The sequence below is a fragment of the Boleophthalmus pectinirostris genome, unplaced genomic scaffold (genome assembly GCF_026225935.1).
Source record: "Boleophthalmus pectinirostris isolate CB_2022bp ecotype Guang Dong unplaced genomic scaffold, ASM2622593v1 HiC_scaffold_18, whole genome shotgun sequence".
Taxonomy (NCBI): domain Eukaryota; kingdom Metazoa; phylum Chordata; class Actinopteri; order Gobiiformes; family Gobiidae; genus Boleophthalmus; species Boleophthalmus pectinirostris.
The window spans coordinates 4,706,598-4,719,075 of NW_026571133.1; the positions used below are offsets into that span (position 1 = coordinate 4,706,598).

The following is a 12,478-nucleotide window of genomic DNA, read 5'->3' on the forward strand; positions in this document are numbered from 1 at the left end:
ATTGTATCGTTACACCCCTAAAAATAAGTAAGATTTACACAGCGCATTTTCAGTCACTCCACACTCGAGGGGGGTAAACTATAGTTTTAGCCACAGCTGCCCCAAGACAGAGCAGGTCTGAGCTGGAAACAATCCTCTGACCTTTGGGTGGGTAACCACTTCTTTTGTCACCCCCTAAAACATTTCTGTGGACATTTCAAGTAAAAAAAAAAACTTTCTGCCTGGAATTTTACGTCACACTGGGGGAAATTATAGCCAAAGGAACAACACCTCCTGTAAACAAGCAGAAGGATGTCCTTCTCTAACGTCCGTCCCCATCCTTCCCTCCCAAAAAAAAACAACACACAAAACAAAACATGCTTTTATTTTGGTCTATTTTTGTCTGAAAGGGATGCTTGTTAATTATCAAAATGTGGTCAGTTCTGATTTAGTTTGTCTCTCTTTTTCACTATTTTATCTTTGACAATCAGCCCTCAGTGGTTCCTAAAGTGTTTTTTTTTTGGTATGTTCTGATCAGTTTTGAGTAGAAATGTAACAATAACCGAAATATTGTGATATCGTATCGTCAAAAGTCTCAACCATAATATCGTGGGAAGTCAGAATATATCAAATCACAAGTTCCTTTGCTTAAATACATGGTTTTATAGTAGCAACAGCTTATGAACATTGGAAACTACATATCCCATGATTCATTTCAGTGCAGAAAACATGAATAAATATGTTTTTTACTTGAATTCTTGGGCTTATGATGGAAATAATTCACACCAAAATCTTGTCAAGGTATTTTAAAAGCAACTAAGTGTCATATCTACAATTATATCAGCCTCTTCAAAATATCGCAATAAATATCGTACCGTGAGATTTGGATATCGTTACATCTCTAGTTTTGAGTTATTCATTTTTGTATCTGTCCATTCTCCAGAAAAGCGGATCCAGCCGTCCTGGTCCAAACCCGCTAACTCTCCCGCGGCTAAAAACCCGGTGGTCCGCTCCAAAAGCTACAACGTCCCGATGCTGACGCCGCTGGTGGAGTACGACTCGGACCAGAGCGGGGCGGTGGGCGTGGGCGTCCGGAGGCACTCTGTCTCTGAGATGCCCCTGTGCGTGGAGGAGAGCGAGTCTGGGGCAAACGCTAACAACAACACCACCAACAGTCTGACCAACTCACCCAGACGAACCCGCCAATCACAGGGCTCCACTGAGTCCTCTATTACAGACAGCACACACTCAGGTCAGTGCATGTATGCAGCCATATCGCTTGGTTTTCATATGATGCAGATACTGAAATAACAATATATTAATACTGACTGAGGTACTGAAAAACTCTCCTGTGAAAATAATTATTTTTAAAAATGCTGTTTTTTTTAAAGCTGCACTATGTAACTTTTTGGTTTGGGTCCATTACCTGTTTGTTTCTGTGGAGATTTCATCGCTCTGCCTGGTGCCACCTAGTGCCTCTGTTCAATTTCATTTCTCTCCAGCGACTAGGTCAGGAATCAGAATACATTAGACAGTTTGGAAGAACTCTGAAAGTTGTAGACCGCGTATCGGCCAATCAGCGAAGAGCTGTGAAGCCATGACGTCAAACTCAAGCGTCTGTCTGATTTGCTTTGTGGAACAGCACAACAGAAAACAAAGCGTCAAGATGGATGTAGACGAAGACAGACATTCTGTGTTGGCAATGATTCCCAAGATCGAGGATTTAAAGTTGGAATAAAGAGAATGTTTGGTGAATTTTATCTAGAGGAAAGACGTTATTGTCCTTCTTCCTACGGGATTTGGCACATTTCATATGTCACAACCAAATAGCAGCGATTGGTTAAATAAAAAAAGTACCTGCCTACTGTTGAGTGAACGAATCCTAATGATGCGAGGTCAGACAGTTTCCACAAAGTGAAACCAGCTGATGAATCAGGCTAGGTCCTATAGCAGACATGTCCAACTCAGGCCCAGGGGCCAAATTTGGCCTGCGATATAATTATATTTGGCCCACAAGATCACATCAAATATATATTAGAGCTGCTGCTGGTTACAGATAAACTATAGAGACGTTATTTATTTAGAATGTTGATATTATTTTATGTTATGTTTGTTCTGGATTTAATGTTTAAGCAAAACTATTATTAAACATTTATTTTATTCAGAAAAGGTTTAACATTACATATCTTGACAGAAGAGAAAACATGCAGATGTTGCTGACATTTTTCAATAAATATTTATTTGGCCCACGACTTAGTCCCAGTTTTTAATTTTGACCCTCTGTGAATTTGAGTTTGACTCCCCTGGTTTAAAGGTTATTAAAACAATAATTAGAAGTGTATACGTTGCTTTATTCTAAGTAAGATTGCACATTCAGTGACATATTTGCTTATTTTAAAGTGTTTATGTGTGAAATATAACATATTATTGATGCAAATTGTGTCTGGTGTGGACCAATGTAAGATTATGTGGATCCAATGAATAAAATACAAAATTATAATACAGTTTTTATATGTTTTTATCTGCAGACAACTCACCTCTAGACCAGACATCCAGACCTGAGTCGAGTGGAGCAGCAGAGCCTTCGCCCAGCCTCCTCCCCTCACCTTCCCCGGTGGAGGACGCTCACGGGGCGGACTCTCTCCCCTCCTCCTCCCCCTCCCCCTCCAGAGCCATGGTCCAGGACACGAGCTCCGGTCCCAGTCCCACCTCCAGCCCGGAAATGGTGATGGAAAACATGTTGGAAAGTCTGGACTCCGAGACTGAAGCAGACGGGATTTTTCTGAACTTCAGGAGATACTCTGGAAGTCCGACTCACAGCACCGGGAGCAACCGGCAAAGTGTGGCATGATGCAGAAAAGACAGAAAGAAAAGAAATGCACAAATGAAATGCACTTTTACTTAAGGTCACATATTATGCTTCACTCCAGCCATTCGAATTTGTATTTTTTCCTCATAAGCAGCCATATTTCTTTGGATATGAACGGACCATGAGTTTCTGATTGGCTAATCCACCTGTCAATCACACCCATCTGAATTCAGACCAGACCAAACTTGCATCTTTGGAAAGTGCTGAGTGTGCAATGGAAACACAGCTGCCATATTAACATAACATATTACCATGGCTGCTTTTTTTGTGCCACCACCAAAAGAGCTCAACAGCTGCCACCCACACTCTGGTTCTACAAATAAATTTAACATTAATTTTTCCAGTAGACTTCTTGAGAAAATCTGTTTCTTAAAGTTCGCAAGACTTCTCATTGCTAATCAGCTCTGTGGTCACCAGTGGTGTAGTGGGGGATTTTTTAAAGTGAGGGTATGTGATTTGTGACGTCCACCGCCCACCTACATACTAAAAAAAAAAGAGAAAACTTTCAGTACAAACATAAAGGTGCCAGCCCAGTAAAAATCTGTAATTTTTGACATTTTGTTGCTCAAAATGATGCAGAATCAGGCTACAACACATGAACCAGGCCTAAACCAGGATTAAACCAGGAATAAAACAGGTCTAAACTAGGACCTAACCAGAAATGAACCAGGACTAAACCAGGTCTAAACCAGGTCTAAACCAGGACTAAAACAGAACTAAACCAGGTCTAAAACAAAACTAAACCATTATTAAAACAGGACTAAACTAGGACCTAACAAGAACTGAACCAGGACTAAACCAGGACTAAAACAGAACTAAACCAGGTCTAAAACAAAACAAAACCAGGATTAAAACAGGACTAAACCAGGTCTAAACTAGGACTAAACAAGAACTGAACCAGGGCTGAACTAGGACTAAACCAGGATTACACCAGGACTAAACCAGGTCTAAACCAGAACTAAGGTCTAAACCAGGACAAAACCAGGTCTAAACCAGGTCTAAACCAGGTCTAAACCAGGACTAAACCAGGACTAAACCCGGACTAAGGTCTAAACCAGGACTAAACCAGGTCTAAACCAGGACTAAACCAGGTCTAAACCAGGACTAAACAGGACTAAACCAGGACTAATCTTGGGCTTGAGAGTGAGAGAAAGTGCGACAGGGCCACGGCTGTGCTTAGCCCCGTGAAGCTCTGCACCGGTCCTTTCTCCTGCGGTCACCCGACGGTCTACACGGGCACATGTCTGGGCTCGTCCCGACACTCAGTCCTGGTTCAGTTCTGGTTTAGTCCTGGTTCAGTCCTGGTCCCTCATGCCTCAGGTCACTACAGGACTGTCCTGCAGACATCATGAGCCTGTGCAGTTTGTTTTCACTGTTGCCAATAGCTCCAGTTTGACATTTAAGTTGTAGCTATTTTATATTTTGTTATTTTTTTATATCTCACATCGTGTACCCCCACGTACCACGCACACTACACCCCTGGCGGTAACGAATGACCACCAGACCTACAATTTTTATTTCAAATCTGTTTCTGAAACTTTATAAACTTAGATTTCATTAAAACGTTTAGCTGAGTCTTGAGTTTTAAATGTGCTTTTTGGACTTAAAACATCTGTGTTATATGTATTAGTTTGCATTTAGCCTTCGCGATGCCTTTGAACTTTTAATATTTCTATTTTTCGAAAAGTCTATGAGAAAAGTGAATAGGACATTTATTTGGGGAAACAGAGCGGAGTTTGAAGACGGTGGGACTGTTGAGCTCAGTAAGTGATAGTGTCAATTCCTGATATGTTTTGAGTAAATATGAAAGCACAGACTCACACACAAACACACACTGACACACACACACTCACACACAAACACACACAAACACACACAAACACAAAAGTTAATTGAGCATAATATGTGACCTTCATTGCACAAACTACTTTGAGCCAAGACTGACATTCCAGACACTCCGGTCTGAATGGACTTTGTTTGTAGAGAATATAATATTTTGTTCTAATCAACACAGACAATCAAACCTAATCAGAAGTTTTAACTTTTGCCTCATATTTCAGACAAATTTCTATTTTGTATCACTATTCTGTACGTGATTGAATGTGTGGGGAATAAAAATCATTGGGTATTTTCTCAAGTGTTGAAAACAGTAAAGATTTATTTGTGTATTCACTGACTCTAACTGTGTCTAACTTATTTTGTAAAGTTGTAATGCATCCTATTTTTGCATTTGTTTATTAAAGTGGGTAAACACCTAAACTCCACCCACGACCACATTTCAAACAGGCCGTGTCTCATTTCTCCTTCCTCGCTTCCTTTTTCTTGTTTCCTCTCCCCGATCCTCCATTTTTCAGCTGTCAGTCAAATGTGTCATATTAAGCAGTGTCCCAAAGAAAACCAGAAAAATCAGATACAAGAATCAAACTTTATTGGTCTCAGTGAGGAGTTTACATCCGCTCTGTTCGCTGTGTCTCTTCTGTGGGCGGGACATCCTCACCCATTTCCTGCAGAATGGAGGAGAGGAATCGAGGAGAAGGAAGCGAGGAAAGAGAAATGAGACGCGTCCATAGAGCTGCTAAACTGGAGGGGGGAGGTGGGGCGGGGTCTGGAGGTATAAGGAGCACTGTGATTGGTCTAACAGGTTCAAACTCCGCCCCTGCAGAAACATATGGAGAGTCTTGTGTGATGTCACCAACTACTTGAAACAGCAGAGTCCACTGAAGGCAGCACAATCTTAGTTTTATGTGGTTTTTTTTTAGGTTTTTTTTTTACCAGAAAGCTGCAAATTTAACTAGTTGGAACAAAAATTACCAAAAATTACAATATTTAAAACTATTAAAACAACAGATACACAGTTAGTAGCTAAAAACTCTGGATTTAGTATTTAGTTTAACAAAATAAAATATTACAGATTAAAACATCTATACTACAGCTGGGTATCATTCAGAAGTTGAAATACAATACATATCTTGATACGGTGAGCTGTACGATATAGTTCAATAAAAAATAAAGGCTAAATCATGGCTGTGATACTAAAAGTCTTTGTTAAACCACTCTTCTTCTTGTGCGAAGTTCAGATGAAACACAAACATTTTAATCCTCAAAACAGTGAAAATTTCAAATGTGTTGCATAAATGAGTTTCCTTCCTCTAAACAAACAACAAAACTGTAGCTCTGTGAGAAAATAATTTAGCAAAATATACCAAAAAATACTTAATATATTGTCAATATATCGATATAGCAGGTCAAGATATCGATATCACTTTTCCGCCTTCAGGGCTCTGAGCACACACACACTGGGGACACGGTGGGTAAAGTGTAAAGGTAAAGTGTCTTGCAGTGGATCTGATGGCTCCACCAATGATGTTTATGCGGGAGTCGAACTGCCAACCTTCTGATCAGTGAACCAAAGCTACAGAGCTACTGTCACCAGACTGCCCCCTACTGTCTAGACCAGGCATGTCCAAACTGGCCCGTGGACCAAATGCAGCCCTTAAACAAATTTTTCTTGGCCCTCAGGCTTCCATGTGAATTGGCCCAAATTTCCTTGCATCAATTAAAAATGTACTTTTTGCTGCAAGTTTTTTTTGAAAATCTACCTTGATAAAGCTCATATGTAATATTTAGTGTGTGGTTTTAAGGATCTTAGCATGAATAAAGACTGATGGCTCATTCTAATGTGATAAATATGCACCTATTTAAATAATTCACTGTACTGAGCACCAGTCTACAGCCCTCGATTAACCTTGTCTGTGTTTAAATATGTGCCCCTTGATGAAAAATGTTTGGACACCCCTGGTCTAGACTCTTATAACTTATATTTATTGTATATTACTGCTCTTCTGTTTTAGTTAACCCAGTGGCCCTCAAACTTTTCACACAAAGTATCATTAAAGGAAATATGTGACTTTCCGAGTACCACTAAACCAGGTCTATAAGAGAACTAATCCAGGTCTAATCTAGGACTAATCCAGGCCTAAAAGGTACTACATCATTTCCACTGTAGTTCTGAACAAGAAATGATCCAAAAGAGGTCAAAAACTGGATCAAATCAACTTTAAATGAGTGAAAATGACAAACTGAAGATCTGTCCAAGTCCCACCTGAAGAAGCACGTGGACCACCGTTTGAGAAACACCAGTAAACAACATTGAGTGTCCACTAGTTGGCAGTGTTTGGCATCTTTTATATTCTGACAGAAAAACACAATACAAACACATGGCCTTTATTTTTTCAGTTTGATATATTTACTTTTTTATTTGGCATCTACACACCGGTCATCTGTCAAATCTTTGTGCTTGTGACGCTGACAATCAAATCAAACACAATTCATACATTCAGCCATTCACAATCGATATATTTTCAGTATTTCCTATGAATTCTGTGTATTGTAGTATCGACAGTACAGTGATACAAATGTTCATACAGGTAGACCACAAGAAAATATAAAACGGGGGAAAATGCGTCGTGGTTTTCACTGTTTTCTGAGACACAGGAAGTTGAACCCAGCTCAACCTCTGCGCTGCCATGGCAACGAGAAATCAACAATTAACAATACAATTAAAAACAAGCATAAATCACCCAAATCTCATTACAGTTTTTCATGTTTTTCCAGGTCAGAAACTACGGCGGCTTATTGCAGTCACATGAATAAAAAAAATTAAAAAAAAGTAAAATGAGAAAAGTAAGTGGTTTCTTTTGTAATGAAGTTTTTCTGTATGTGCCTTAATAATCCGTGTATCATTCGTTAATTCGTTTTTCAAAATAAAACCAAAAATAAGAAAACGAAAAAACTATTATTTTCTTAATTATTTGTCTCCAAAACCAAAATTTTCAGTTTTTGATTTTGTGTTTAAATGAACAATGGAAAAACAGATAACGGCCGTTTTCTGTTTTTGTGACTTAAATTGTGACGCCGGACTGAACCAGGACTAAACTAAACCAGCTCTAAACCAGCTCTAAACCAGGTCTAAACCAGTCTCAGTCCTGGTCTCAGTCCCGGTCCTGGTCTCAGTCCTAAACCAGGACTAAAACAAGACTAAAACAGGTCTAAACCAGCTCTAAACCGGTCTCAGTCCTAGTCTCAGTCCCAGTCCTGGTCCAGTCCCAGTCTCAGTCATAAACCAGGACTAAACCAGGACTAAATGAGAACTGAAACGGGACTAAACCAGGACTGAACCAGGAGTGTTGGGACTGGCCTGGACCTGCGTCGGGTGATCAGGAAACCGGGACCAAACTGGGACCAGACAGGGACTGAGATCAGGACTCAGACTGGGACCAGACCAGGACTAAGACCTGGTTTAGTCCTGGTTCAGTCCTGTTTTAGTCCTGGTTCAGTCCGGCATCTCAGTTTAAGTCACAGAAATGGGAAACGTCCGTTATCCATTTTTTCCATTTTTCATTTAAACGCAAAATCAGAAACTGAAAAAAAATAAATAAAAATTATTATCAGTTTTTTCATTTTGGTTTTGGAGACAAATAATGAAGAAAATAGTTGTTTTTTCATTTTCTTATTTTTGATTTTATATTGTAAAACGAATGAACGAATGATACACTGATTCTTAATCAATTTCATTAGTTTACTCTTAAAGGTGCACCGTGTAACTTTTTGGTTGTGGGTTCTTCACCTGCTTGTTTCTATGGAGATGTCACCCTTCTGCCTGGAATGTTCCACAGTATGACATTAAACAGCTCTACTCAATATTTAGTCAATTACAGGTGGTTTTATTGCTCAAAAATATCTAAAAAAAAACAAAAAACATTCTGATTGTGAGCGGGGTCGCCTCTCCACAGATCTGACTGTAACTTGGTTTGGTTTGGACTCCATGAAGATAGAAAGGTTTAATGCCATACTGTGAAACATTTCTGACAAAGATGTGTGTAAAATCCCTTGAAAATTTTGGTCGAAATTTGTATTTAAGTGAATCCAATACACAAAGAATTCAACCAAAATTTCTGACAAAGCAAGAACATCCCCATGGAGAAAAGAAAATGAAGGAACCCCCACGAGAAAAGTTACACAATGGACCTTTAAGGGATCATTCAAGTGTCTTCTATAGCATTGTTTCCCAAAGACTGGCTCGAGACCCTCAGGTGGGTCACAAGAGATTTTTTTTGGGTCGACTAATTTGTGCCTGATCTTGTACTCTGGACTGGAACGAGCTACAAAAACAAAATCGCAGACAGGCCCAGCTATCTGATTAGAAATGTTGAAATGTTAAGACATGTTTTTAATAATTTCAAATCTTTTTGTAATTATTTTATTGACTGTTTTGTTCCAATATTGCTGGATCAATTGAATGTTGAAAAGAAAAAGAAATGGGCTTCATTTAAAGTCCAAATCGGCGACTTATGGATCCTTTTACTGCTGTTCAATTACTGTATTTTCCACCACTATTAGACTGGCACCAGACTGTGACTGAGACCAGGATCGGGACTGCGAGCAGGACTGAGGCCAGGACCAGACCGGGACCAGATTGTGATTGAGACCGGGACTGGGACCGGGACTGAGAGCAGGACTGAAACCAGGACTGAGGCTAGGACCAGATCAGGAATGAAAACGGTTTTAGTTTTGGTCCTGTTTTAGTGCTGGTTCAGTCCTGGTTCAGTCCATATGCGGCGCAAAATTCCGGCATCCCAGTTTAAGTCACGGAAATGGGAAACAGCCCCCTCGTCCCGGTTTATCCTCCTATGGGCACATTTCTGTATTTCGATTGCCTCTTCAATCCAGCGACGATGTTTGTTTTCCTTTGTCCCAATGATGTTTGCTCTGTCTCAGTCCAGAATGTGGTTCTGTCTTTTACAGTGCTCAGAAACGGTTGATTTAAGTTGTTCCTGTTCTGCTTTTTTTGTTGTTGTTGTTGTTGTTTGTGTTTCGCCTTTGCGGTTTCCTTCCCGCATTCTGTTCTATGTTCCTTTTTTCGTGTACTGAACGCCCTCCCTGTTTCCCCGATGTGTGTTTTACTGCAGGACATGCTGGGTATTTCGTATATAACATTAGATTTATCGTATTGTATACCGTATTTTCCGTGCTATTAGGCGCTCTGGATTATAAGACGCACTGTCATTAAATGGTCTATTTTTGAACTTTTTTCACAAATAAACCGCACTGGACTTTAAACGAAACACAACAGTGTGATGGGTGAGTGGTTTTGTTTGTTTGTTCGTTCACGGTGACTCTGGGCTTTGTTCAGTTGTGGCGTGTAGGGAGGGCGCTGTCCGGGACCAACGGATTGTCGGCGTTTTCGCAGTGACTCAGTTGTTCAGTCGTGTCTAGAAGCGGCACATCGCGCTCGCTTTTTCGGTTCGTTCCTCCGTTCCGTTCCTCGTCCTCGTGGAGTGATGAGTGTGGCTGTGGGCGCTCTGGATTGTGGGGCGCGCTGTCGTTTTTTGATGGAGTTGGAGGCTCAAGAGCCTAATAGCCCGGAAAATACGGTACTGTTTTTCATTGTTTAAAACTTGAGTAATACTAATTGTTCAGAGAGACACGATCACTCAGTCAACAATAAAATATCCTCATTAATCTTCAATAACGGTCAAATCCAAATTTATTTTACGATTTACGAATAATGTCTATTGACTTGGGTCGTGAAGGATTGTGACTTTTAAAATATGAGTCCCCAGAAAAAAAAATTTGGGAAACACTGATCTATAGAAGAATTCAGATTCAGGATTTATTTTACGTGTTAAAACTGGATTAACCTCACTCAACTTTTCTCATAAAACCCGAAACTTTTTTATTTATTTAAGTGAATCCAATCCGCTGAGAAACCGTAGTCATTGCAATTGTCTAACCGTTAAGTAAAAACTAATATTGGCAACCACAGCAAGTGAAAAACAATCGCTCTTTTAACCGTAATATTTTTATAATTCTGTTTTACATTCAAACTACATAGTGCAGGCGGGGTAAAGTGCTACTCAATACGTTTTTTTTTGTTTTTTTTTCTTTTACCTTGTTTCTGAACACATTTTGTTGTCAGAAACGAGGTCTGCGCTGGACAATACAAGAATATAAGGCTCTAAATATACTACAGTTCTTGAGATTTAACAGTTATAGGCTGTGTTTAAGTTCTAGAAAGAAATATTAAAATAGAAAATCAACAAATCTCAAGAGGATGTGGTAAACTTTGTGCCGGTTTTTGTTTCGTGTGAATAAAGACGGAGATACTAACCATAAATCAGGTCATATACTTGCATTTTGACAGTGTACAGTACCATATATTTGTATTTTTATTATTATTTTTTAAACTTTGGAGTCTTTTAAATGTTAATACAGTACATAAAGACACCTATTGAACGTTGCCCCTTATTTTAAAAGTTGCACTATGTAACTTTTCAGCTGCTTGTCTCCAGAGATTCTGTATTTGTTCATTGATTTGAATGTTATACAAAAAAGCAAATCCACGGTTCAATCTCAGCTCCCACAGGTGCGTACTGCCCTTGTGTCTTTGGGCAAGACACTTAACACATCGCTCCCAGAGTCCGTCTGTGGTAACTGCAGTGTGCACGTGACATTTTTTCCAAGTTTGTTAAAGGGACAGTCGGGAATTTTGGACATAGCATCTCATTTTCTTTTTAGTAAGAGTGATGGAGACGTGCGGAGACACTTTTTTAAATATTCCATCCAGTCCTTGTATTTGCAGAGGTCACTGGTGTTAGACTAGTGCATGTCAATGGTCATAGTTATCCTGCCACTAAAAACAGTCTTACCCACTCCACAAAATACCAGAAGAAAATCTATTATTACGCCAGACTGTCCATGTAAATGCCTGTGCCGATAGAATAATTTTAGAAGCAAAACCAACTTTGCATTTGAAGGATTTACATCTGAGCAGCAGCAGCAGCAGCAGTGAGTTGCACTTCCTGATAGAAAGCTCGGCAGTGGCGGACTGATATCACCTAGCACCTGTCTTGCTGCTGGGAAAATAGTCCCTCAACATGCGACGATTCATGCGATGCAAGGTTAGTTTTATTTCAAACATTATTCTATCGACACAGACATTTACATGCAGCCAGGTTGGTGCCACCTAGTGCCTCTGCTCAGTTTCATTTCTCTCCAGGGACTAGGTCAGAAATTAGAATACACTAGACGGTTTGTAAGAACCCCGGAAGTTGTAGATCGCGCACCGACCAATCAGTGAAGAGCCGTGAAGACATGACGTCAAACTCAAGCGTCTGTCTGGGTCCATTTTGTGGAACAACACAACAGTAAACAAAGCGTCGAGATGGATGTAGACGAAAACAAACATTCTGTGTACGCAACTAGGAATGTGCAAAAATAGTGAAAAATTGATATATTGTATTGTTTAATATGATGGTACAGTTTCGATACCATGGGCTGCTGTATCGATATATTGCCATGAGTATTTTTTGTCACTTTTACAAAATTATTTTGTTATCGAGCTACAGTTTTGTTGCTTGTTTAGTGGAAGGAAGCTCGTTTACTGTTTTGATGATTAAAATGTTTGTTATTCATACGAACTTTACACAAGAAGTGGGTTTAACAAAGACTTTTAGTATCACAGACATGATTTAACCTTTATTTTTTTATACAACTATATCGAATCAATTTGAAATACATTGTATCAAATCATAAGCTAAGCATATAGAGGTATGTATCGGGTCGGCAATA

General features: G+C 39.6%; 1 protein-coding gene across 4 annotated transcripts in view; it reads left to right on the plus strand.

Annotated features, from left to right (window-relative positions):
• LOC110156004 (proline-rich protein 5-like) overlaps window positions 1-4,951 on the plus strand; it is a 56,162-nt gene extending 51,211 nt beyond the window's left edge. For all 4 annotated transcript variants that reach the window (XM_055154020.1, XM_020920184.2, XM_055154019.1 and 1 more), the window contains 2 exons: window positions 923-1,231; window positions 2,508-4,951. In XM_055154020.1, coding sequence (XP_055009995.1) covers window positions 923-1,231; window positions 2,508-2,830 — 632 coding nt within the window. In that variant the 3' untranslated portion in view covers window positions 2,831-4,951. The remainder of the gene's footprint in view (window positions 1-922; window positions 1,232-2,507) is intronic.
• The last annotated feature ends 7,527 nt before the right edge of the window (window positions 4,952-12,478 follow it).